This window comes from Phalacrocorax carbo, chromosome 11 (assembly GCF_963921805.1).
Source record: "Phalacrocorax carbo chromosome 11, bPhaCar2.1, whole genome shotgun sequence".
NCBI lineage: Eukaryota > Metazoa > Chordata > Aves > Suliformes > Phalacrocoracidae > Phalacrocorax > Phalacrocorax carbo.
Window position 1 is genome coordinate 19759013 of NC_087523.1, and position 27052 is coordinate 19786064.

A 27052-nucleotide genomic window follows, 5' to 3' on the forward strand; every position below is an offset into this window, starting at 1 on the left:
GCACGGAGCGTAAGGTTTTTTTGGGTTTTTTGCAGATCTGCACCTTACCATGTAAAAAGCTCCACCCCATGAGAACACCTAATTGTGGGGGGTTTGTTGTTCGTAGCTGCCCAGGAGCCTTCTGAGGGTTTTTGGGGCCGGGGAAGGTGGTTTAGTCTTGGTTTAGCTTGCCTGAGCTTAGATTAGCTCCCTAACTGGTGGGAGGAGGTGGGAAATACACATTTAACTGCACAAACAGCGCTCGGGCTGCGGCCCCGCCCCTCTCCCCAGGACGCCTCAGGTGAGGCACCGCCCTCCCCCCGCCCCGCCCACCAGTGGGAGGTGCCGCGGGACGGCCGCCGTCGCGTCTCTCAAAGCCCGACAGCCAATGGATGGGATCGGCCTCGGCGCTGACGTGATGACGTAGAGCTCCGGCCTCCCGGCGAAGGCCGCGCACGCACCGTCGGTTCCCCAAGATGGCGGCGGCCACCAGCAGCGAGACGGGGTGCGGCGGGGCGGTGGCGGGCGAGAAGCGCGGCCCCCTTGGCATCCCCCAGGCGGTCTTTGTGGTGAGCGACGGCTCCGCCGGGCGGGCGGGGGTGCGACGCGCTCCGCTCCGCTCCGGCAGCTGGGCCCGTTCCTCGCCAGGCGGCACCTGCGGCGGGGCCGCGGCCTGGCGGGCGGGGAAGGCGGGGAGGGAAGGCGGCGGGGCCGCTCGCCCTCCTGCGCCCTGGCGGGGACAGCTCCGCTCCCCTTCGCTTCACAGGGGCAGCGCCTGTGCCGGGGGTGGGGGTCCCGTAGTCATGGGGACTCCCACGGGGTGGGTGTTTTATTTGTGTTCTGTCTGGGCGTTGTTAAGTGTTATGTGGAGCACAAGTGTGCTGGGAGCGGCTGAGGGAGCTGGGGGGGTTAGCCTGGAGGAGGCTGAGGGGAGCCCTTCTCGCTCTCTGCAACTGCCTGAGAGGGACTGTAGTGGGGGGGGGGGAGCGGTGTTGGTCTTTTCTCCCAAGTCACTAGTGATAGGACAAGAGGAAACGGCTTCAAGGTGCGTCAGGGGAGGTTTAGACTGGATATTACGGAAAACGTCTTTAGTACAAGAGTAGTCAGGCATTGGCACGGGCTGCCCAGAGAGGTGGCGGAGTCACCATCCCTGGGGGTGTTCAAAAAACGTGTAGATGTGGTACTTGGAGACATGGTTTAGGAAGCCTGGGGGTGTTGGGTTGATGGTTGGACTTGATGGTCCTAGAGATCTTTTCCAACCTTAATAATTCTATGATGATTCTATGATTAATGCACTTTACAGCAAACTCAAATCCCTGTTTTAAGCATTATCACATCATTTCCGTGGCCAGCTCGCATGTCATCCAAGAGCATGTTACGAATGAGCCCTCCTGTCACACATGCTAAGTGGTGGTTCCTCCTGCACAGAGCACAATGTTGCCACTTGTGTTTTGTCTCAGATAACTCCATACAGCCGTCCTAGCACCTTCCCTGCATTTTCCTCTCATAATCTAGTTCTTGACTGTTGAACGCTCTTCAGAAGTGCAACCGCAGCATCCAGCTAGGTTTCCTGATTTCTCAAAAACCAGCAAATGTGTGTCTTTCGGAAAACGGGCTGAACTTGTTTATCTGACTTCAAAAAGTGATTTTCCAAGTACTTAATAATACTCTTGACTGGTTGAAAAGAAGAATTACTTGTACAATGATGTAACAGTAAAATTATCTGCTGTTTGCTCTCTGCTATAAGCTAGATCTTGGTGCACTGTCTTGATTGCTACTGTATTTCGTCTGATCAATAAGCATCGATCAGACTGGCTGTACCTGCCTGCCTCGGTGTCATCTCGAAACATCGGGTGTCTGCCCTGAATGGTTTTGTTTATTGTGCTGCTTTATTACTGACATTTTCTTGGACTTTGAAAAATCTGTATTTCTCAGATCTGTCTTGATATCTTTACCAGAGCTGCTTGAACTGATCAGGTATGACTGCTCTTATAGAAATAAATTGATTTGACTTCCATTTTGCTATTTCTAGGTGTGGTGCTTGTATCGCCTATGTGCTTGCCAGGGCTTAGGTCCGGAACAAACGGGTACAGTTCACTTGCTTTCAGTGCATCCAGATCCTGCTTCTTCTTGAAGGTTCTTTAAGAATTATTGGCATCTGGCAAATCTTACTGGGATGTAAAACCATTGCTGCCTGCAGCTAACTTCATTCCATCCCCTATGGGAGACTAATATAGACGCAGGGGGAAGGAAAGGGCTATGGCTTCAGCTGCCCTGCGAGACCTTGATCACCATGACAGAGGAGAACTTGTGGTCTGTGCTGACTGTGTGGTGGAGGTGGCCACCCAGGCAGGGAACAGGAGATAACCAGCCTCAGCGAACACTTTGAGGGTGTGTGTCACATCCCTCTTTTTCGTGGCGGTAGCTGTTGATGCAGTTCAGGTTTCATTCCACATCGTTCCCTTCTGATACTTGTGTTTGAAGTATCTCACGTGCTGTACCACAAGACCTGGCAGAGTTCTGGGGGTTGTGGCTTCGGTCTGTGCTTCTGTTCAGTTCTTCATGACCTTACATCTGGATCTAACACCCATTGATGTTTCCTAATTCTCAGTTTTGAGAGGTGCTCTGATCAGATACAGATGTGTCTGCAGAAGAGATCCTCTACGATGATCTTAAAGTACTTGGTTGTAGATGTTAAGATAGATTTTTTTTTTAAATTCAAAATAAGCATACACTAAGAAGTTCTTAATGGTATTCTGCTCCACAAAGTGAAAATTCTAGTGTCTTGAGGCTGGTTTTTATTACAGGTCTTTTCTTCAGAAAACAGCTTTCTGTTTCAAAAACATTGTATATTATTATGACAACAAAGACCTCCTGATCACTTGCTTGACCTTCCTCCCACCACATGCTACATGGGCAGTCTTACTGTGAATCTTGTCTTCAGAGACGTTTTCTCTGAGTGTCTGAATTCAGTAAAGGCTCTTCAAACATTTTATGGCAGAAATCTTTTCTTAGGCCTTCATCTGTGGGTTCTTGTGCCTCTCCAGATTTCAAGTGACATCGAGCACTAACTCAAGGTTTCAGTGGAGTTTAAAAAACACTCCAAATAGAACTTTCAACTCTCTCTTCTTTTGAGCTGTTGTCCAGATGTTTCCCAAGTAAATGCCTTCCTTTGCATGCATGTGAGTGGGAGGACAGGGGATGCAAATCTGAAAGCATGTCTCTCTTGTCACGTTCTCTGTATATGCCCACAGGTGATGGTAGCTCTCTGTGGAAGCAGAACGAGTGCCTGCAGCTCTTTATTTGGTTCATCACTCAAAAGATAAACATAAGGCCGCATGGGAATGTGCTATCCTGCTCTATTTTAGGCCTTTTACAGGGTGTTTGCGTGGCTTTGCTTGAAGTTTGCCAAGATGGTGTTACCTTTATGGTATACAACCACGGTGTTTTGCCAGTGAATTTTCTTCCTAAAAAGATACAGATGAGTTTTGCCAGGTCCTTGCAGAACCTTTAAGGTAATTCTGTGGCTGAGGTGCTGCATGACACACTGTAAAACAGGGGTCCTAACAGCATCGACACCCAGCTCTGCTACAGAGCTGTTCTGTTCAAGCTCAAAGAAGTGACCGTGTCTTAGCTTTGCAGTTGGGTAAGATGTGCCAAAAGCCCAACCAGCAGGACTTGGAAGTTGTAGTTGGAAAACCTGGGGGGTAAATCTGAGCCCCCCTTGGACTGGGGCGTTATGTAGTGGGAGGAGATCACCAGTACACAGTGGGCCTAGATTCACTTCTCAGCATCTTCGTTTCAGCAGGACTTGGGTTCTGTCTTGCCTGTCTGTACAAACAGGCACCAGCTGAGGCAGAGGTCGGGTACCGGGCAGTGTGCGGGGTGTAGTTGTTGCCCACCTTTTTCTTTCTGTCTTAGGTGATTTACCTGAGCAGAATAGCTTCCACAAGAGGGAGTTTCATTTCACAGCATCCTCAGGCCTCACTTCTGCAACACTTGCCTGAATCTAATCCTTGGGGTTTTTTGGTTAAAGCATCTCTACAGGCTTCATCAGGAGGCAGGAATGCCTCTCGTTCTGCTGTGGTGAGGTAGCTTAAGGTGTTCCTCGGACAGTGGGTCTGAAACGCGGTCTCGAGTTCTGTCGTACCACCTAGATCACGCTGCCTGCTGCAGTCTGTTGTGGAGTTCATGTTTCTACTGCAGATTTCCTTAATGATAAGGGAGGTCAGTGGCTTCTTACCAGGTTCAGTAATTTCACAGTAAGTTTCTTTAGCCAAGACAGCTTAGGAGTCATAATGAGGGGAAACAGCTGTACGTCTGACATTACTTTAGTAATGTATTATGGTCTTTTTCTGATGTGAAACTACTGGAAAGGAAACACCTAGTTAAAAAGGAGAAGCTGAAGAGGCCTGTGGTAGGCTTCCATTGGATTTTACGGAGCTATATAGACAAATCAGGAGAGAAATACCGCAGTGGACGAGTGTGGTCATCTCGAATTACACGTAGGTAAATGTGATGTGCCTTTCACGAGGCTGAGGGCGTTGCCCGCAGGCAGATCAACTCCTTCCAGGGAGTCTGAAGGAGGCACTTGCGGAGGTCGGCATCCTTGCCGGCTCAGGCCTGTCTGCTCTGGCTACTTTTCCAGTTGATGGTAGAACTGGCTGGAATTGTTCTCTAGAGGTTTCGTGGCTTCCTGCTGACTATAGAAGGAGCTTTTGAAGACAAGCTGTTTACTTCCATAAAGCCTGTCTGAGCAGGTACTACACTTTTCCCCCTCTTCACCCCTTTCTCTGCCACAACATGCTTGATCAGGCTGTGATTTTTCCCCTTCATCAGTCTTAGCCTATATAGTTTGTTATCTGATTAGCCACAGAGAAGCATTATCCCTGCTTTACAGATAGGAAACCAAAGTTTAGCCATCCATGGTCTGAGGATGTCCATCCGTTAGGTGTCATTTGACATTGGCCAGGACTGAAAGCACCACTAACTATCAAATATGGGTAAGAGAGAACCCTTGCACCTAGTCTGTAGTTCCCTACCGAAAAAGGGGGTGGGGGGTGGGTGAAAAGGTGACTAACTAAGGAAACAAAATGATTTTGTGCTTCATTCCAGACAAAAAAATTTTTTACATATAAAAACCCCACTAGCCTTAGCTGCAGTAAGATGATAGCATGACTGTATCTAGCATTTCTGTAAAACTCTTCTAACATTGAGGGTTTCTCTCTCCCCTTAAAGGAAGATGTAGATTCTTTTATGAAACAGCCTGGAAATGAGACAGCAGATGTAGTTCTTAAGAAGTTGGATGAGCAGTATCAGAAGTATAAATTTTTGGAACTTAATCTTGCTCAAAAGAAAAGGAGGTAAGTCATAATTTTTGCAGAATTGGGAAATGTTTAGCACAGTTTTGTTGGTTTTTTTAAAATAAGTCTAGTTTTTTTAAATATCCCAAGAAGTAACAAGTTGATGTTAGGAGACCTAATATTTATCGTACTTTCAGGAAAGCCCAGCTTTTTTATTTTCCTCGTCCTGAGAATTACATGCAAAAGAATTCATAGTATTGCTGATTGGTCCTTAGTCTTTAACGCTAAAAAGCACCGCTATAGTCGCTTAGTTTTGTCAGCCTAGTGTGAATAAGCATGCGGTTTTGTCAAACAGCTACTGTACCCAGCCTGTAACTTTTGGCTTAGTAATCCCACCTCTCTTCAGTAGCTTCAGTCGGGATCTGAAGCTAGGCGAGAAGCAAATTTTTGAAAGCTAAAATCAAAGTTTCAACTAATGTTTTATTTAGATTAAACTTCTTTCATGGACAAATATCCTGCATAATTTCCACCCAGAGGCCTGCTTTGGCAGCCGCTGCTGTCCGAGCCTGCTGGTGGCAGAGGAGGGCGGCCTGGAAGGCCGGCGGGGGTGCCAGCGGCTCTGCTGGGCTGCTGCGAGGGCTCTCGAGGAGGGGCATGCCCTGAACTCTGGAGAGAGCTTCCGTTTTAACTGTGCCAAGTCTGCTAGCTCTGAACTGTGTTTTAGAATAGTTTGTGGAGCTCAGAAGAAACACGCTTGTTTTGTTTCACCTACAGTGGTTTTCATCTGTATTTCTGCTGAGGTTTCCCTCTCCTCCGGGGAGACCAGAAATATGCAAATATGCACCATTTTAGCAAGCAGGTATCTGTTACTGTTAATGCGCGTGTGTTCCTGTTTGAAAGCTCTATGTATTGCTCTGCTTCAGAAACCAGTGCGCCTCAGTATGGTAAGAGGCAGGTGAAGCTGTAGCTGAGAGGCCTTTACGTGCCGTATCTTTCAAACCTGCATTTGTAAGCCTGGAAAGCTGTTCAGAGTTTCAAGTTAAAACTTTTTAAAAAATGGAGGTTGGATTGTGTAATAAAACTGATCACTTGTTTAGGAAACTTTGTGTCTCTGTAAAATAATAAATTATGACTGTTGTTAATTCACAGGCTAAAAAGTCAGATTCCTGAAATTAAACAGACATTAGAAATTTTAAAACACATGCAGAAGAAAAAGGTAAACTATTTTGAATATCTAATGAGTATGAGAAAAGCTAACTACCTTTCCACCCTAACAGAACACATTGCAAGAAATGTTTTGGAGAGCACACTTAATATGCCTTTATAAATAACAGAATTGTTTTTAAAGGTATGTAGTACTTTTTGAAAGCTAGTTCAAAAAAAGATAATGTTTGTAAAGCAAACTTCACTTTTAATAGCGTACCAATTGCAGCTAAGCTGTGACTTCATCTCTATTCTTTATAGAGATTTCTGTCTTGTTTTTAAATATATCTTTTAAAAATGCTTTATTCTTGGAGCTCAAAGTTTAATGTTGAAGTAAAATTACGTAGAGTTCCACCAAAGTTAAAACTGTACTAATGGCAAAAAGCAGAGAAGTGTGCTCTTTACTGTTAGTTTTATGTCTTTGACATAAGTTTCCAGTGAAAATAGCAATTTTAAGTTTTATTATTTGTCTTAAGGATTCCACAAATCCAATGGAAACCAGATTTTTATTGGCAGATAATCTCTACTGCAAAGCTTCAGTTCCTCCTACAGATAAAGTTTGTTTGTGGTTGGGGGTAAGTAAAATGGAACTTTCTCTGAAACTGTTTAAATAACTTACAAAAGGCTTAACAAAGACAGTGTTTGTTGCTGTCTCATCTGTACTTCTGCTGGCTGTGGGCATAATTCTGTTCGTGGGCATGTAGCGGAGCTGTGTCCTGTCAGCAGAGCAAACCTAACGAGGCAATTTCAACGCGTTAGCGAAGGTTTCATGTTCGATTTTATTTGCTGCCTGAACAGTAAGACTTCAGAGGATTGTAATTTTGCTGGATTGTTCTTTCCTAAAAACATATTCATGATTTTCATATCACTTTTATCACTTCGTGGTTCAAAGTACCATCCAGCATTGCCTGAGATGGGAATGTGCCCAGCAAAACAACTTGCTTTGGCAAGTAGCTTCCTATTTTCTCTGCATTATTTGTATTTAGCATCTTGCTTTCCCTTTTCATGCACTTTTTTAGGGAAAGATGGGATTTCTGTTACTCGCATGTCCCTGCCAGCATTTAGAGTGGTGTTTGTGCTAAAGACTAGTGGGATCAGAGCTCAAAACACAGATTTCTAAGTACTTAAGCAATATCAGGTTGGGGTATTTTGTATTCAGAGGCTTTCTTACACGTGGAGGTGACCTGCTAATGTTGATTTGGAGACGTCAAAATCCCGGATGTTCCCAAATCCCTGTGTTGGCTGCCAAACAAAACCACTTGGTTAGGACAGAAGCTTTGCTGGCACGTGCAGCATCTGGACTGATGGGGCACTTACTCCCAACCTCTTCCGCTTCTTTTCTGTCATAAAAAGAGAAGATTTTGTCTGATACCTGTCGCTTTTAGGAGACTGTCTTCAGAATTCGCAACCGTTGACTTTCAGGGAGAATCCCAGGTTTATTTTGTAACAGAATGTCAGAGAAAGTTCATTCTGTTGATGGTTCATGCAGAAAACCTCTAAAGAAATGCCACAAGCAATTTATGATATTTAGGTGTTCTTGGCCTTCTGCCTTTATCCTCCTTGTTGCTTACAGTCTGCACGTTGGGCTGTGCGTATTACTGTTATTGGGGAAACGATGCCTCCCAGTTATTTTAAGAGTGGCTTATCTCGCTCTGGCCGCTCTGTGTAGCATCCCCTGGGATCAGGTCCAGTTAGCAGCATGTGGCTCTGCACAGCACACAGTTCTTGAAGGGGACAAAGCTTCATTGGTGCTTCTTTACTTGATACTGCTCTTCCATCTCTTCATGTGGTAGCTTCTTACAAAAATAAAGATTTGGAGATTAAAAACCACCACGGAATAGGATAGGACTTTCATACACATTATATCTTTAAATACCTGTAATACTTCTTGTTAATGACCCATGCCATGAGGCCGTTTGACAGTGCTCCACACAGAGATCCTAAGGTTAATCTTGAACGCAGCAAAAATTGTTTGTAGAGCTGTGTGACACTTGAAAGGTTCTGCTACGAAACCTGAAGTCTCTCACTTTTCAAATACGGTGAGGATCAGATGCTGATACCTAAAAGGCTGAATGCAGTCCACAGGGAGGGAAATCCCGTGTTGCTTAGCTATAGGAAGAGAACTTTTTTAAGTCACTAGAGGGATTTATTACTCAGTTACTGAAGCGCTGGGGGCCTCACGTGGATTCTGGCATTGCTTGTCCCAAATCTCGTTGTCTTGGCCTGTCAGGGCAGCCTTTCGTTGACGTCATAGGTTATAAGCAAAAGCCTGCAATAAGCCTGCTATGGCTTATTCCTTCCAATGCGAGAGTAAAAACTTTCATCAATCTCTCTTTTTTTAGGCCAATGTGATGCTTGAATATGATATCGATGAAGCTCAGGCTCTGTTAGAGAAGAATTTGTCAACAGCCACAAGAAACCTTGATCTTCTAGAGGAAGACCTGGATTTTCTTAGAGATCAGTTCACCACTACAGAAGTCAGTATCCTTTTTTTTTATTTATTTGTGGGGAAGAGGTTTATCTGAAAGCTGACACACAGGTAATTACCACTTTCCTGGCATGTTTTTACCTACCTCAGACTGGTGCCTGTAAAATTCTGTAGCACTCTGGGAGCTTCACCTTTTCTAGCAGTGAAACAGGATGTTGTGTTTCCAGCCTCGAGCTGAGGGTCGGTGTGTTTGAGGAAGCAAAGCCCGTTGTTTGTGAGAGGGTCCCCCTGAAACCCGCAGTGCTGGTTACGAACCTAGACTGGAGGCGAGCTGGACGCGTGGGTCGGTGCCACAGACTGATGGCCTGGAGGCCATCGCATAGCAAAGCGACTCTCCCTTCCTCTCTAGAGCATATGAAGAGTGTTCTTCGGGCTGCTGCTAATCACACCCGATTCAGCTGCCTTTGCAGTGTTCTCCAAGCAACACAAGCTCTGCTGCGGCAAGCTTGGTGCTAGCTTAGGTGTTGCTTAACTTTATTTCTTTATACTACAGTGAACCACCTCCAGGGGTTGGGGTTTTTTTATTTTTAGACTTTCTACTTAAAAGCTATTTTCATGATGAGGGTAGCCATCAGCTGAAGCATTATTTAGTAAACGAAGGCACAACTACTTGTTTTTTCAAGTGGATACTTAAGCTATCCTAGTGCTGCAGGGATTTATGGGTGCCTGAACTAGGCAAATACAGCTGATATGGGGAGGTTGACTGAAATCAGAAAGAGGAGCTGTAAGTAAAACAAAAAGTGTGTTTCTCAGTAATATCCTTTTTGTAAGTTTTTAAGTAAATGGTAGAAATGCTGCAGTTACTAACAGTCACTAACATTCCTGTGTGTTGAGGCTTTGCACCAAGGCAGCTCTTTCATTAAACGGTTTATACTGACTGTTACAAGAAAGTGAAGTGGTGGCCAACAGTAAAACCTGCTTCCCCCCTTCTTTCTTTGTTTCTTTTTTTTCTTCTTTTCAGAATGCCTGAGCTGTTTCCTTAATTCCACACCCTCAGATATGGCTAGAGTTTATAACTGGGATGTAAAGAGAAGAAACAAGCAAGACCCTTCCAAAAACAAAGCATAGTTTTGCCAATTTTGAATGTGGTTTCAATTTCAAAATCTTTTTTATTTAAACACCCCCAAGTTCATTCTTAAGGGACTGAGTTACTTAAAGCATTTCAGTAAATGGTAAAATATATAAAAACTATTGGTGAGCACCATTTTATTTATTTGTAAACTCAAAATTTGGTTTCATGCATGCTTCATGAAATGAATTATTGGAAAAGGCACCACCCAGTGCAGCAAAGGACGAATTTTGATCAGACCAGTCTGTCATAAATAAATTTCTACCTGAAAGCTTGTCTGAAAAGTGGAGGGGCACGTATGAAACGGAGTCTGACATTTTAGCAGGTTACAGTGATGCAGGGGTTTACTTTTTCATGTCTGTGTACAGCTGATGAAGTCAAAGCCGACTTGGGCTGGGAAGACGTGCGGCTGTAATGGTCTAGGAAACAGCAAAATACAGGGAAGTCTTGGCTTTTGTTTCAGTCCGTTAAGTGGCAGCACCAATCTGCAAACATTCCTGGGCATCCGCTTCGGATAAACTCGTTTTTAAGAACTATTGGTTAGTTGACTCTCAGCACTTTACATGCAACAGTTTGTGACTTGTCTTCAGAGAAGTGGTAAATGGCGTCAACGGCACGAGCTATGTCAAGACTGCAGGCGATCTCACCCCGTTCGTTTTCATACACGTGCACACACTGCTTAGTTTTGCAAATGCGTCGAACAAGGACACCAAAACGCTGATAGCCTGTAAACGAGAAACCCCCTATTTACGATCCCTTAGACAAGATGTCCAGTTTCAAATGTCTTAACACTCTCAGCCTCCCCAGTGGTGAAACCTGTATTAGATGCGGATGGTTTACTGAAGCATGACTTCTGGTGTTAGCAGTTGGAGTTTTGGTTTTTTTTGGGTTCGTAAGAAGCCTTGCAAGATTGTTGCCTTTTACCTCTGCAGTTTCTTTCTAAAATGAAATGCTCAGTGGCGATGTCAGTGGCTAATATTCACATTCTGTGACTGAGAATACAGGTTTCGCTGCAAAATAAATGCAAATGTTAACTGTTCGATCTTCATGTAAGAAACAGTATACCTGTAAATTTTTTGTACTTTTATTTCATGATATTAAAATAGTAAAACTAAACAGTTGTGGCAAACACCTGTTTTTGTGCATCTTTCTTTGCGTGAGAAAGTCGCGGATGCGAGGTGTGATCTTTTATTATGTTTCCCTGCCTTGACTGGGGCCGGGAGGGTGAACAAATCCAGTGGAAGCAGCAGAGTAGCTGCCGCTGAATGAAACGGGGAGTGAGTCGGCACACGTGAACTGGGAATACAAGCGGCTGCTCTGGCAGGGCTGTGGCTGTTAAAGAGCTGCAGGGCTGGGCATGAAACAGGTAAATCCTTCCCACCAGTCACAAGTGAGCGCCTGGGCTTGGCTCAGCCGTACCTTTCCTGCGGGGTGATACTGGTTGTTCCGGTGTCGGTGGCGGGAGGGAAACGATTGGATCTGCTGTACTACCCGAGCCGCAGGTACCTGCGCCCCGCTGCGCTAGGCTGAGTGTGGGGTGCTCAGGCTGCACGCTGCTTCGCCGCCTGTTCTTTAGGAGCGTCAGCAACGGCGGCAAAGGCAGCTGCAAACACGTCCTGATTTCTCTTGCAATTTTCTCTTCAGTTTGGATTAATGAGATCCCAACAGGCTGACGCGTGCTCCCCCTCCCTCCGGCTGGCCCATAGGCAGCAATTGCCTGCCTTTGTTGTGCACAATGAAATGGTGAGTTCAGCGTTTCTGCACGAGCAGAGTAGGTACTGTGTGCAACTGGCAATGGCCTAATGCTGGGTGTCGCGGTGGCGGCGTTCGAGCTGGAAGCGCAGTAGGTTCAAAAGGGGGAGGGATGGGGATGGCTGTGGCCGTCCTAAGGCTGCTTTGGGGCGGTTTTCTGTTTGTTTGATACAAAGGAAATAAAACCAAACCAGAACTCATAGGCCAGAACTCCAGCTTCCCCGTTACCGATCCTTGACCAGGATCGCTCTCTCCTTTGCTGTTACTCAGAGTAAGAGCAGGTCAGTCTGCAGAAGCTGGTTTAGCTGCTGTGACGCTGGTCCTGCCTGCTGCTGAGAAACAGCTACGGCTGGTTTTGGCTACTACGGCAGGGAGCAGGGGCTTTGTTTGGGGTTTTTTTTTTGATTTAGATGGGCCAGTGTTTCTACAGTTGCGCTGGTTTTTCTCAGCAAGGTGGTTGGCCGGTTCTACAGCTTCAGAAAAAAACGTATAGCAGATGCAGTTGCACAGAGTGCCTGTTTATTGTTGAGCCGGTCCATGTTAGACTTACAGTTCCGGCTGCGGTATGGAAGTGGCACAGGTGGCAGATAGCTTACTGGTGAAGAATGGGAAGGGGGAAGAAGAGAAAAAAAACCCACCAAAGTTTCTTTACAAGTTTTAAATTTCACATTATCACATAGTAACCATTTTGCTAAATACAAGCATATTTTCAGTCACATACAGACAGCTAAATACAGCATTATTTTCACATTTCGTTACAGTGCATAACAGAAAGCGAGGAAAGTGTAGAGTATGCTTTTATTCTGGAGGTTCTGAGCAATTTCAATCTAACATGCAGATTGTTTTTAACATGTGGTAGAGACCACAGAAAGTTAGCTTTTTCTTTCTTTTTTTTTTTTTTTTCTTTTTGTCCTAGAGTAAAAGAGCTCCTGACCTTTATCCTCTGAAAAGGTATCACCTTCTGATTTCTCTAAAACCCTCTTGCACTAGAAGTCAAAGGATTAAAACCAGTTGTTAGAAAAGAATTCTTAGCATATCCTATAAGTTCTTCATCATAGAAAAACATTCCAAATTTTGTACAGATGAATCTACATTTCCTATATTTTAATACGCTGTCTAGAAAATGCAAGGAATTAGAAAAAGATGTATATAATGATTTCTCTATCATTTAATATAACCATTTATTACCTCTAAGTAGTTAAGACTGCGTACATTTTCTTCTGTACTCTTCCTCTTTAGAATTCCGACACTTGTGTTTTTAAAATGATTTACTGTGAAGACCTGAATGCACTTACTTATTTCCGCTTTCTGGAATTTCTCTCTGGGAGCAGTAAAGGGGAATGTCCAAAACCCATTAAAGAAAATATCGGTTGTCTCGTGAAAAGTGATCTTTCCCCTGCTGGCCAGGTTCCTGCACAGAGAATTACAGAATTTTACTATTGCTAAAACGCCGTTTGATCCGGCTTCTAACCGCCGTTAATGCAGCACCCCAGCTCTGCTGCCCTCAGCTAGGCAACCCAGGACACACCTCGTGAACAGCTGGACCCTGAAAGACCAACGCCGTTGCCTGGCGGACTTTCCATCAGAGAACCAAGAGACTGACCCTTTCGCACCCGTTGTCCTTGCCTTTGTGCAAGCACGACTAACAGACCTGGTCCGAGCAAACCTTGCACTCTCCACTGGCGGCAGCCCGTGAGAGCCCATGGCAGCCAAGCTCCTGTGGCACTCTCAGCATCAATCTTCTCCAGCTTTGCTTACCTAGAAAGAGATTTTGTAAAGGGATTTTTTTTTTTTTTTTTTAATTTTAACTTTTAAATCAATCTTCAGGGCATTCAACTCGACCACAGCTGAATCTGCCTGGAATTCACTGGGCTTTAACACAAGGGTTTTGCTACGTTTCCAGCCTACTCAAGTGCGATCGGGGGTTTGCAGTGATAAGCTTACTGAGCGGTGCTAGCCCCCTGCCACCCCTCCCTTCCTCTCATTTGCCACCAGTGCCCTCCCAGCAGGTGCCACGCTGCTGCACCGCTGCGCCCCTGCAGAGCCCAGGAACCAAAATTGTTCCTAGAGTTCTGAAAATAAAAATGTTATTCATTTTCAGGGTGTTGGTTGGTTGGGTTCATTTGTTTTTTTACAGCTTCAATATGGAAACCACAGTTGGTTTTCTTTTTTTCTTCTTCTTCATACAGAGCTGCCCATGTGCTGCAAACCGTGAGAACAGGTTCAAAGGGAGAAATAGTCTGAACTCACCAGCAATCAAGAAGACCCACGCTTCTATAGATGGGGTAGCTTAAAAAACTGTAACAAGTATTTTATTCTTCTCTACTTAGAGGCCTAAAAATTAAACACTAGCTGCTTCCAGTGGTTTTTTTAACCTAATCCTTCCCTCCTGCCCATTAGCAGGTTGGTGTATAAAGCTTGCAAACTGGAGTTCAAAAAAAAAGTCACTGCAGTTTTGTTTGTTTGCTTTTAATAGGCTGAACTGGCCTAGTTTGCTACAGGAGCAGCTACCCTGCTGCACTTCAAAAGCTTAAGTTAAAACTTAGCGGAAGCAAAGCTTCTAAGTGGTGAAAGGCATTCCCAGAAAACATCCACCTACGTGGATGTAACACGGCTGCCATCCCATAATGACCAACCTGAGATGGATCCTCTCTTCTCAAATTAAAACATGGAGGAAAACAAATTTTACTCTTGACCTTGTCTTGTGGCTTTCCTTTCCACCTGCTCAGACACTTCTGTTGTGTGCTCCTCCTTCCCAGGGCTAGGTCTCTTCCACAGATGCCAAGAAAGAAAATGACACTTTAACAGCAGAAAGTACTGATGGAAGCTGTTGCCTTCCGTGCTATTTAACTGCTTTTAAAGCAAATCTCACCTTTTAGGATGGCTGACGCACCTGAGTTAAGCTTTTCAAGTTTTTTTATTGTGTTGGGGTTTTGGTTTCCCCCCACGCCGCTCCATTCCATTCCCGCTGTGACCTGCCTGGTAAGGCGCCCAAAAGAGCAGCGCAGTGCTGTTAGCGAGACAGAAATGTTGGTGTGTCCCACCTGGCTGCAACACCCCAGCCTTAAGCTACGCCATGAGGACATGGTTCTCGCTTTATGCTCTTGATCACCTAATTCAATTGGAAAGCCCTGAACTCGGGGCACTTTCAAGGTACTCACCTAGGCAGTAAATGCATAAAAATGCACTGACTAATTACTACTGGAGCAGGAGTTGCCGCTTAGAATCCCAGTTCAGCACAGCAAGAAAAGCACTGGGGCCGGGTAATAATTTGAACTTTAGTTACCAAATAACTACTGTTTTCCTCTTTAAATCCCATAGAATAGCCTTTGCTATTGAACTGGGTTCAAGACCATAAAGAAAATTCAGAAGTGTACATACCATGTCAGTAAACTTTTCCCATGGCTTGGCCTTATGAGGAAACGGTATCTGTGCTGCCTTTACACCTTCCTGGTAATAATCACCTGACACAAATGAAGATGTCCCCTTTCTTTCTCTCTGTCTCCCTGTTTGTCATACTACTAAAGTATCCATACCGTGGCTTCAACACCCAGCACGGAGCTATGGATTTACTGAAAAGAGGACGTGTACAGTACCCTGGCATGTGCCAGCCTGTTCAGCTCTCTGTGTACTCTCTCCTGTCTCGTGCAGCCCCTCATTTCTGCTTCCTGGCTCCTGACAACATCTACATGCACCCTCACTCACTCGCCTTTAGGTTTGTAGCCACCCGGTTCTGAAAGATTATTTGGAACAGAACATTTCTTTCTGGGGTCTGTTCTGGTGTCCAAAACAATGTGGGAGGCTGTTCACAACGGGAGCGTTGCTCTCCCTTCTGTCACACTGAGTTCACTTAGTAAAGTATGTTTGGTTAGTAGAGTTCATCACCACTTGCCTCACTAGAAGAGCTCAGCACAAGCATCGCCTATCTGATTTCACCACTTCTTCTGAAGAGTGCACTACGTTTGGGACAAACCCGCTCTTTACGCCTTCCCATCCCTCCTGGATTGAAATTTCCCCCCTTTTAACAAGCTCATATATATCTCGAGTCAGATCAGTGAAGGCCTTCTCCACGTTAATGGCATCCCGAGCGGAGGTCTCAATGTACTTCATACCATATGCAGCAGCCAGTTTCTCAGCCTCATGCCTGGTGACTTGCCGCTGCGTGTCAAGGTCACACTTGTGACCGACCAAAACAAAGACGATCTGGTAGGGCTGGACGTGCACCTTGGTCTCCTCTAGCCACTCGTGGACATTCTGGAAGGACCTGCGGTTTGTAATGTCAAAGAGGAGGAGTCCGCCAACCGAGTTCCTGTAGTAGGCTCTGGTGATGGACCTGAAAACAAATGAGCCACAACAAAAGTGTAAGTAATGGCTGTTCGGGAAGAAGGGCAGAGTGAGCTTGACTTGGGATTTTGTCTGTCTGTTTGTTTCTTCTGACTTTTTTCCCCCTTAAGCCAAATGCAGCCCTTCTGAGCTTACGTCTTTGTTTAAGAAAGCAGCGTTACCACCACCCTGTCTACCCTGCAGAATACAGGGCAGAGAAGGCCATTCAGGCAACGTCTTATCGCTCATAGCTTGTGCTCTGTAGAGCCTGTCATTCAAAAAAGACCTCAAGAGCCCATTCCCCACCATATAAGTTCCCTGAATACCTCGGCTAACCCATTGATTTAGAAGATCTGTAACAAAGTAAAGGATTTGAAGCCAAACACCTGCTCCCTGGCAGACACATAAGAGGAGGAGGCTACTGATTTGGGAGGCAGATCATGGGGTTGTAGCTCCCCTCCAAACACCCAGGGCCTTGGCACAGGGACCCCTACGCTTTCTCCCACTACGCCACTGGCCAAAATGACAGCACACGCCGTTACAGCTAACGCACTAAGAGGAGCAGCCAGTCTGAGTTCCCCCGGGTAACAGCAAAATGATACAACAGCTTCCCAGGGAAATCTGCGTTACTGTTGGTCTTGTTCCTGCCAAATACTGACAATACTAAACGGTAACCAAAAAGACTATCGAACCATGGGGCTGAGAAATGGAGCACGTCTTCCACAACTCTGCCGAGCAAGGGCAGACTTCCACGCAGCTGGAAGCAGCAATGAGGCAGGTACCACAGGGCGGTGGAGCAAACCTGAGCCCGTGAAGATGACCAGAGCTACAGTTCAATGACTGCTTCACGTGGAAGAACCAAGAAGCTGTAAAACTGTGGTGTTTCCGCAAAGTCATGCATTCAGTCTAAATGCAGAAGCAACGATCGATTTGAGTCCCTGGAGGAAGTCACTCTCGGACCTGAACTTTACTTGCTGGGAAAATGTAAGCACTGCTGCATTTTCACTTTGGGACAAGTCCTTTCTTTTTGGACACACAAGACTGTTGCTAGGAGTTTTTTGGTCCTGCAGTGTGCGTATCTAGAAAAACTGCCCCAAAGAAGGATGAGCTGGAGTTTTCAAGGATTGCTTTATCAAGAGACATGCAGTGATGGGTGAAAATCCACAGCCAACACTGAAGAAAAACAGGAGAGGGGATAAAGACAGTTGGCTACGCTTGGATAATTTCTCCTCTCCCAATTATCTGGCTGAGGGACAACAGTAGCTCTGCACATTTGGCACTGAGGGAATTAGATCTGCCTTTTGCTATCTATCCAGCTGCAAACAGATACTCGCGCTTTGAATTCACCCCCACGCTGTCACAGGCATTTCTGCTTCTCCCTTGTGTTCTGTGCCATCAGCCCTGGCTCCTCCTGCCAACATCAACAATGCCTCAGGTACTTCTGAAAGACATGATGGGATCTAAGCTGAATGCTGCTTTGAGGTAAAACTAGGTGAAGGCCTCAGTGCCTTTTCTTAAAGCCTTTTCCACAGACTGTTTTCCTCACCGACCCGCAGGAAGCAAATTATACTGCCTTCACGCTGCACATCACTCCCCAATTCCCTTCTGAGACTCCTACCCTCCCTCCTCCCACCGTGCTCATACATGCTGAGACAGAGCCGTATGGGGATTTGCACCTATTTTGGCCAAGCTTTAACATAAAGGTATTGGCTCTGCCTGGGAACCCTCCCCTGCTCTGTACCCATGGTAAGGACTCCTGTACCTGGGGTCTGCTCCTGTTTTTTCTGAGTCTTTCCCTCTCAGCCAAGGGAGAGCTGCTGGCTGGAGGGAAACAGCTCTTCTGTAGGTGGTGGTACCCAGTTCCAGGGAGTGAGGGCTGCATGTGCTTTTGCTTTTGTTAGCATTATACAAGGTCACATTTCAGACAAGGAAATCACAGTATCTGAGCAACCAGAGATGGGCAAAACCTGCTGGATCCAGGAAGAATTGGACCCTGCTCTTCTACAGCTCCAAAGCAGCCTCAGTGCGGCCCCAGGCAGTGTGTTTTGGGGCCTGATCTGGCAAAACAGAATGGCACATGCTTAACTGTAATTTAGGCCTTGACTGCACGGAAATTGCTTCTAATTTATGGAGAGTGAAAGAGCTCACAACAGGGGTCAGGAAGAGCTGAAACATAGCACAGCTGCAGACCAGAAAATGCCAACAAGGTGTCTTCAAAACAACAACAGTGGCTTCTTCCATGTGGGGCAGCTGTTAAACTACGCAAAGCAGACTTGAAATGCTCAAATCAGAGAACTCTGGAAAAAGTAGAGCTCATTCTTACAAACTTCCTTCTTAAGAAATTCCCTGTGCTACAACAAAAAGGTTTAAGGGTTCTGTAGAGCACCTGCACCATCACGCTTCTTGCCTGCGCCCACAAGTCCGAGAGGCTTCAGCTTATTCCAGTAATAGCTACATCTTGCCTTTTGCAAAGAAAAATAGCTTGTGGGAGGAGCCCGAGAGCTGCTGTCTTTATGGGGCACAATTTGTCACAGGGCTAATGGTGATTTGAAAGGGATAAACACAAAACAGACTTTTGCCTGATTTTTTTCATACTTCAGAGCGCACCACGAAGGCACCTGGGTTTGCTCACTTCCCTCTAGCTTTTCACATCGGGAATTTAAGCCTGCGCTTTGGCAAGGGCATTTCAAAGTTGCACGATGTGGGGTTTTTATGTCACTCGCTGTTCCTGCCCCTTACACTCTTCCTGCCTTTGAGTGCTGCTGCCCATCGCAGCAGTGCAGCCTGCCCTTGCGCTGAAGGTCGCCTGCTCATCATGCTTACAACCCGAGCGCCAGCCCGGGTCAACCACCAGCACTAAGGGTAAGCAGCCTCCAGGGCCCCAAACTTCCTAACGTGCAAAAGAAAGGAAATTGAAGCCATCCAACAGCTTTTGCTCTTCACGGCAAAGGCAGAAGCAGGGGACGACACCCAGGCGTGTTTTCTACAGACCTCAGCCCAAGATCCAAAGCTGGAAGCTGATGCAACTGCGAGCTAAAGCACCTCCTCTCTCGCCAGCTCCTCACCCCGAAAGGCTGCAAGGTAGCGGAAGAAAAACCTGTCAGCGGATAAGGACCGACTACTGCACATCCTGGGCCAGACGCCAGTGGCACAGATGCGAAGGCAGGCGGTGAGAGGGGTGGGAGTAGGGGAGGTTTCATCTATTGAATGAAATCAAAACATTCCTCAGGCACAGAAGTAGAAGCTGCGCAAAGACGTGGAGCAAGGAAAGTGCTCCCAGAGGGAGCAGGATGAAAGACTGGACGAGGGTCACAGATGCATGAAAAATACAAGCAAACAGGAGGCTGGGAGCCGAGGGTACACTCACACCCCTTCCAAAGGAGCGCTGCCTGAGCAGCGTGCGTCCCGTGACAGCACCAGCCCCCTGTTTAGCTGGGGCCGAGCCTGCTCCAGCCACAGCTACTGGGTTTGCCATACAGTTCTGTGGGAAACTCTCAGCACGGTCCCACACGCCGCCTTTATTTCGCCTCGTCGAGCCTTCGTTACAACGCTTAACCTCTGCGATCGTCCGTGGCCGCGCAGCGTGGCACGCTCAGAAAGCACCTGCCGTCCCTGCACAGCCGCAACCGGGGGTCGGCCCCGGCCCTTCGCCCTCCTGCGGACAGCCGATCCCTGCTGTCGCTGCAGAGAATCAAACCGCGCATCCCACTGCGTTTAGCCAGCCTAAACCGAAGCGTGTTCAGCTACGGAACATCCTGGTTACTGCCTCTTGGCACCAGCGGGGAGCAGGCGCCGTCCCCGCCGAGCTGCATCCCTGATGCTCGGCTCCCGCCGCCGCGCAGGGCTGGGGAACATCCCCCGGGCCTTGGGGCCCCGGCCCCGGCGGGGTCGCTCCTGGACCACCCCCCCCCCACCCGACACATCCCACGGGGGTGGGCACAGATCCCAGCGCTGCAAAAACAACAACAAAAAAAAAGGGGTGGGGGTGCAGCAAAAGGTGCAGTTTGACTCTTCTTTGTCTCATCCGCCCAAGGTCTCACCCGGCGGTGCGGACCCCCCCCCCCGCCCCGCGGCAGCCCCGCAGGTCGCGGCCCCGCGCCCCGAGAAGGGCCGCCCCGCCGGTCTCACCGGAACCGCTCCTGCCCGGCCGTGTCCCAGATCTGCAGTTTGATCCTCTTGCCCGGCTCGATTTCCACCAGCCTGGAGAAAAAATCCACGCCCACCGTGGGGTCGGAGATCTGGGCGAAGCGCCCCTCGGTGAAGCGGCGGATGAGGCAGGACTTGCCCACGGTGGAGTCGCCGATGACGATCAGGCGGAATTGGTAGAGCCAGATGGCCTCCATGCTGCCGCCGCCCGCCTCAGCGCCCGCCTCAGCGCCCGCCCGCCGCCGCGCCGCCCATGCCCGGCCCGCGGGCCCGGGCCTGGCCCCGCCGCCCCCGCCGGGGAGCGGGCGGGCCGGCCCCGCTGTCTGCGCCGCGGCCGCGCCGCTCAGGCGGGTCCCATGGCGGCCGGCGCAGGGCCCAGCCCGGCTCCCCGCCGCCCCGTCACAAGCGCCGGCGCATCCCGCCGAGCCCCGGCCCCGCCGCCCCGAGGTTCTGCGCGGACCCGCGGGGCCGGGCGGGCGCCGGCCGCCGCCTCAACCGAAGCCGCGGCACCGGGGTCGCTCTCCCGGTCCGGCGGTGCCCGCTCTCCCCGCAGCGCCGCGGCGGCCGTTCCCTGCGGCTGCAGCGCCCCCTCCTCACGCCGGGGCCGGGGCCGGTGCCGGGCTGCGGGATGGCGGCGCGGCCGAGCGCGGGGCGCGCCGTGATGCAATGGCGGCCGCGCTCTACCGCACTGCCGGGAGGAGCCGCCAGCCCCGAAACGCGGCCGCTGCGGGAGCCGTGCGGGGGCGGGGCGGGGCGGGACCGTGCGGGGCGGCGGGGGTGGCCGGGGGGAGCCCGGGGCTGCGGGGAGCCCCAGTGGGCTGAGGGGAGCCGGGGGCTGAGGAGGACATGGGACTGAGGCGATCCCTGAGACTGAGGGGGACACGGGGCTGCAGGGAGCCCCTGGGCTGAGGGGAGCCCTGGGCTGAGGGGGACACGGGGCTGCAGGGAGCCCCTGGGCTGAGGGGAGCCCTGGGCTGAGGGGGACACGGGGCTGCAGGGAGCCCCTGGGCTGAGGGGAGCCCTGGGCTGAGGGGGACACGGGGCTGCAGGGAGCCCCTGGGCTGAGGGGGACACGGGGCTGCAGGGAGCCCCTGGGCTGAGGGGAGCCCTGGGCTGAGGGGAACAAGGGGCCAAGCGGGGCTGTGCCAAGCCCAGGGCCAAGGAGGAGCCGGGGGGGCCAGAGGAACCTCAAAGCTAAGGGGCGCAGGCCAAGGCTAACCTTTCTCATCTCTTCCGCAGGGTGATTGCGGGGGGTCGAGCAGGGCATATAACACCTCTCTGTTTTAAACCCGAGTCTCGTTTCTGGAGAGATTCAGGCTCCTCACCGCTGTGTCGGGGGCCTCCTTCCCACTGAAACCTCACGGCGGGAGCCCAGGTGCTCCCAGCACTTTTGGAGAGCCGCAGCACTGCCACCATGGGCACTGGGCCACCTGCACTGCGCGAGCCTTGCCTGGAACGGGACAACGGGAATAGTAAGGTATCTTACTGACAGAGTCATGAAGCCCAGCATCTCCACACGCACACACACACATATGTGTATGTATATATAGTATGTGTATGTATATATACATATGATGTGTGTACAGTCTCAAAAATGAATAGTTACAGACATTACATACCCAGCAACTTAAATACCACAAATCTTAACAAATCCTTTTTCCGTCACTCCGCCCGAGCAGGTTCGCGGCTCCGCAGGGCGAAGCAGTCAGCGTTCAGGAACCCGAGCAGCAGCAAACGCCGCGCAGCATATACACGGATCCCTCGGATTTAAGTCCCAGATGTGACCGGCCTGTCCCAAATGGGTAGCGCTGCGCTGCTGCGCTCGCGTGGATCCATGGAACCTCGAGCACCTGCTTGTTCAGCACTTGCCAGAGCAGTGTTTTGAGCTCTGAAAGGGAAAATGACCATGTATATTATTAAAAACAGTGACTAAAATGTGTGTGTTAAGTCAAACATAAAACAAAGAGGACTATCGACGCTTTTTTTTTTAATTTATGAAAGCGTTGGTGGTTTTTTTGAAATAAAGGTGGTTTCATTAGAAGCTCCTCCTGCATGACCACTGTCAAAATAAATACATTCACAGTGGCTATTACATTCATTAGATCCTCAAGAAAAGGACATTTATGTAGCTATGCAATAGGTAGCCAGCTTGCAAATTGGACTAGGACATGACTAGAGAGACTGTTTCAAGTCTTTGGGAATAAATTGCAAGGATTTTTTTCAATATCCTTTGAAATATAATATATTTATTAAAAAAATAACAACCCCAAAAGATCCTATTCTAAAGTACCTCAGGACAGGAAAGAAAACTGATGAAGCAATCTGCACAGCAACAGAAACGGCGCAACAGAAAAATATTAAACCTATAAATCCGAGTTAGCAGTACATTAACCAGTGATTCATTGCCAGTGATGGTTTGTGGGGATCTGTTGCACTTTACCGTAAGATTTCTGAGTATTCGACGCCCATTAGTTCAAGCCCACAACAAATTGTGGTTTCCCTTAACTGTTTTTCTCTCCTCCCCATGCACTCGCACACGCAGTCGCCCTGTTCCCTTTCTTCCATGGGTTTGACTGCACGAAGGCAGGCACAAGGCACCCCGTGGCACGCCCTGCAAGCCAACCATCAGCGGCATCTCCAGGAGGTACGGCACAGCAGAGGTGCCGGTGGGCATTTCATGGCAGCAGTGTAAGCTACGCTAGGGAGCAGCTGAAGCACCCTGACTTGCAGGGCTGTGAGGAGCCAAGGAGCGCACCGAGGGGTGGACACCAGATGCTGTCGTAGCTAGAGGAACTCCTGCAGCATCAGGGACCTGTTTTCCCCAGGAAATAAATCCACAGGATCCCACGATGCGGACATTATTTTCATCTTCTCTGAACACATGCATATAGATGAACACACGCTGTGTGACTAGGCAGCCACGATATTAATTAGCAACTGAGAAGGTAGGAGAAAATGAGATCCTGGGAGAGCCTTTGTTCTGGTACCATTTTAGAAAATGGAAAAATCTGGTGTCTGAAAGAGAGAGACAGAGAGTAACCTAGATTTGATGCAAAAGCAGGTTTGTTGGCTGGGGACAGGACGGCGGGTGCTGGGGAGAAGCCCCAGGAACATGCGCACTGACAGCAGCGCTCAGAGTGGCCTCCACGGGCTGTTGGCAGACCCAGACTAGGGGGTCCTTCCCGTGGGTCTGGGCGCAATTCTGGAGGAGCCCCTTTCTCCTCACAACGGCTAGTGCTGGGGAGGAACAACCAGCCTGAAAACAACGTCAGCACGGGTGAGGGCACGGCTGAACCCGTGCTGGCATGCAGCGGCTGAGCCCTTGCACCTGCTGGCAGCACCCATGGGACTCCGCAAGCGGGGGTCCAACCCAGCTGCCTCAAGAGGCCATGGGGAGCTCCGGCGCAGGCAGCAGCGCCACGCAGCCCTGCACTGCATACACCCAGACGCGGGTTAAAGCCCTTCCCGAGGGCTGCCTACGCACACCTCTGCATGCAGCTCCCACACAAGGTGAAAAACACCCTCGCATCAGCCCCCGGAGCAGGTATTTCTTATTTAGTCAAGTTGTTCTAAGGTGGGAAACCAGGGCAAAAGGTCTTGAGGGCTGGAGAACAACTCCCCTGCTACCCTGCGCTCTCTGTAGTCTCTATCCTAACGCAATTATATTAACTTCCTTTTAGTGTTAGATGATGAAGTCCTAAGCAGATACTTAGGAGGGGCTTTTGTGAGCCCAGTTTCAACCCATTTCAGGCTGGCGGGTGGTGCGCGCCGCATGTGCTCCAAATGGCAGGAACCGCTGCCATGCAACCCCGCGTCAGGAGCCCGGCGCCAGCTCGGCAGTCCCTGCGGCTGGGGCAGGATGGTTTCAAGGCAGGCAGCTCCTCTGGGGCAGGAGTGCTCTGCCGTGAGGCCCAGGCTCGCTGCGGCTGAGCTGCAGAGACGGTACAGAGCCATGGTCAGGGATGGCCAGGAGTCAGGCAGCCCTGCGGACACCGGCACGGCGATTCACAGAGGTGCTTCTCTCTAAATAGTTTGCCATTTAGTTGTAGTTTAGTTTTTCTCCAAAACCAGCCAGTGCCCTTTACACCCCGCAGCTGGCAGCTGGAGGCTGAAGCCATCTCCAAGCCCATGGCAGCGCTATGAGGAGAGTGCATCAGCGCTGCACGCACCATGCAATTTTAATGCCCTTTCAGTTTCCAAGGATACAAAAAACGATCAATCAGACGCAATCCCTCGCTGCGGGGCTGGCTGCACAGGAGCTGCCCGAGGCAGCCAGTGCCTGCGCCCCAGCCTGGGAAGGTGCAGCGATCGCAACACGCTGGTGCACCAGAGCACCAGCACCCACAGGCTGCTGCCCCCAGCCCTCGTAGGCTTTATATCCCAGCAGAGCTGCTCATCACCACAGAGATAAACTGCACCCAGATGGAGCCCTGCACGTATATGCTTCTAAACAGGCCAGAGAGCAGTTATATACTGAAACAGTCATGGGCCACACACCAGGGTGATACGAGTGCTGAGAACGGGGCTGGCTAACCACACATAGCAAACAATTTATTAGCTATTTCCCAAAAACATCCCTGTTAAATTAGGCCTGTCCAGGAGATGTGACATGGGGACAGATTACACAGCTGACAGGGACGTGATTGCACTCATGACCTGCTCGCTGATGCGCGCCACTGTAAAACCCAGGATAGAGGGAAGGTATTAAGCGAATTAATGTTTATTATTTATATGATGCCCACAGTCAGTCAGGGTGGTGCAGACAAGCGTAAAGCCAAGGGCACCACACGGTGCTCAGGAACTGACAGCCCAGCTGACAGCAAGCACTGGGGGCGTAATTTAGGACTTTGTGACGAGGTGACAGCCGTAGAGCCTCCAACCGCAGCAGCAGGAAGGAGGCACAGGCAGGGCTGAATGCCAGGAGGCACATGGTGAAGCTTCTGTCCCACCTTGGCTTTTGGCTGGGCTCAGGTGCCTTTTGTAGTGGTGGACTTCTGCGGCAGACAGGCAGCCTCTGTCCCCAGGAAACTTGTCTAACCTCCCACCCCAAATGCCAACCTGTCGGCAAAATGCTTCTAGCAAGCAATGGAGTGATGCACACCAAGGTGGCTCCAAGCATCCTGGTTGGGGTTCCAGGGGTGGCATCCTGCAGAGGTACCACTGGTCCCCCAGTGTCACACTGGGATCAAATCAAAAGCAGTAGAGCAGGCACAGGCTCGATAACTCTAGTCATGGCTGAGTGATGCTGGCTGTGCCATTAATGGTCCCCCGTTAATATAGGACCGCACTACCTAAACATCTCTCCTACACGAGGTGTCGAGGCTCCTTCTGTAGCCAACAGAGAGAAGCAGAACATCTTTAGAGCTATTTATCCCACTCAGCTTGGTGGGATGAACTGTCCCCACCACCACTGCTCTTCCCCTTGGCTGTAGAAGAATAAAGGGCCCAGCACAGAGCCGCTGCCGACCTCAGACAGCTTGAATTGCCCCATCCCCTGAGCAGGAGGCGCTGCCTCTTCCTGAGGAGCTTAACAATGCCATAGAGGCGGGGCTGCAAAGCCAGCCAGGATCCGTGCGGATGGGAGAATGTGGGAGAGACACAAATGCAGAGGAACTTTAACCAGAGAGGCCTTTTGAGTCAGTAACAGTGCTCCAGGGCAGCGTTAGCATTTGCTTTGCAACCTGAATGGACAGGGAAGGTTAAACTCTCCTACAGTGTGATCCACATGGGTGGACACGCACAGATAAGTTCGGCCCTGCATCCCTGCAAGTGGCAGAGCCACCCTCTGGTCCCACACAGCACCCACGCGATGTAGCCTCCAGCCCCACCGGCTTGTGCATGGAGCAAGAGTCAGTTTTTGAAGAGATATAAAACATTTGCAAAACGCTTCCCTGTGACAATAAATTAAACATCAGCTTATTACCATGGGATGGCTTAGACCAGATGCATCTCCCAGTATCTTATTTCAGATTATGATCACATTAAATTGGCCATGGGTTGGCCAGTTGAAAAAGGGGGGCTCCCATCACTGTATCTGCCTGAGCCTGCCTGAACCCAAGAACAGATCCTCCACTGGGAATATTATGTCCTTGTAGCTGTTCAAGTCTTCCCTGGAAGGGAACAGGATCTGCTTAGAGCAAATAGAAGCCATTACAATCAGGATAAATTAGTAATGGTGAGTGGGAGAGAGAGGAGGAGAGGAAAAGAGGTTATTGTGTTTTTTCTTCCTACAGAGCGGGTGTCTGAGCTACTTACATTGCCAGAAAACAGCTCCCTAGCTTCCCCTCCGAGCCCAGAGCTCAGCCTGCTTGCTTACAGCTCAAGAGCTACTTTGGATTGCTAATAACTAGCAGGATGGCATTACGGGTTGTTAGATGCATGAAATCTGATTTCTGTTCCTACTGGTAGCATCTCAAGTTTAGCAGCAGCACAGGCAGGCCTGTAGAGTGAGAAAAGGCAAAATATACTTGCATTTGCTCTGTTCAACAACACTAAATAGAGGCCTTTTTACAGAAGCTGCCAACGCCCGCTGAGGATTAATTGTGGGGGTCTTTAAGGAGCTGCAGGGGGTAGGACTGTGGCTCTGTGGTGTTGTATATGTTCCATTTTGTAAAATACAGGATGCCAAGTAATTCGCTAAACCCTGACTGCAGTCCTGGGAAAAAAACAGGACAACTGACCAGCAGAAATGCCTTCATTCTCAGGACTCCTTCCTTTCCTCCTAAAACAGTCTATTACAGCAGGGCAGGTTTAGTTAGTTTGGGTCTACAACAGAGGCTGGATTGCCAC

The 27052-nt window shown here is 49.2% G+C and overlaps 2 protein-coding genes and 1 long non-coding RNA gene across 9 annotated transcripts; 2 read left to right on the plus strand and 1 right to left on the minus strand.

Annotated features, from left to right (window-relative positions):
- The first annotated feature begins 406 nt into the window (after positions 1–406).
- Positions 407–11171, plus strand: VBP1 (VHL binding protein 1). 2 transcript variants are annotated; one of them, XM_064463335.1, is made up of 6 exons: positions 407–548; positions 5218–5342; positions 6432–6498; positions 6962–7060; positions 8828–8966; positions 9971–11171. In XM_064463335.1, exons 1-6 carry the CDS (start codon positions 456–458, stop codon positions 10039–10041), a joined length of 594 nt encoding a protein of 197 aa, XP_064319405.1. In that variant the 5' UTR covers positions 407–455; the 3' UTR covers positions 10042–11171. The 2 variants fall into 2 exon arrangements, with proteins under 2 accessions (XP_064319405.1, XP_064319406.1); XM_064463336.1 differs by having other exon boundaries at positions 413–484.
- RAB39B (RAB39B, member RAS oncogene family) lies at positions 10915–20659 on the minus strand. 6 transcript variants are annotated; one of them, XM_064463332.1, is made up of 4 exons: positions 20246–20659; positions 15907–16127; positions 13090–13205; positions 10915–11052 (listed from the first exon to the last, which is right to left on the minus strand). In XM_064463332.1, the coding sequence occupies exons 1-3, from the start codon at positions 20458–20460 to the stop codon at positions 13090–13092; spliced, it is 552 nt and encodes a 183-aa protein (XP_064319402.1). In that variant the 5' UTR covers positions 20461–20659; the 3' UTR covers positions 10915–11052. The 6 variants fall into 6 exon arrangements, 5 of the variants coding, with proteins under 5 accessions (XP_064319402.1, XP_064319403.1, XP_064319404.1 ...); XM_064463333.1 differs by lacking the exon at positions 10915–11052 and adding an exon at positions 12292–12389; XM_064463334.1 differs by lacking the exon at positions 10915–11052 and adding an exon at positions 12292–12780.
- A 337-nt stretch (positions 20660–20996) lies between these two features.
- On the plus strand, positions 20997–22319 carry LOC135315379 (uncharacterized). Its single transcript, XR_010374839.1, has 2 exons — positions 20997–21740; positions 21943–22319. It is a non-coding gene; the product is annotated as an uncharacterized LOC135315379 (long non-coding RNA).
- Positions 22320–27052: the final 4733 nt, after the last annotated feature.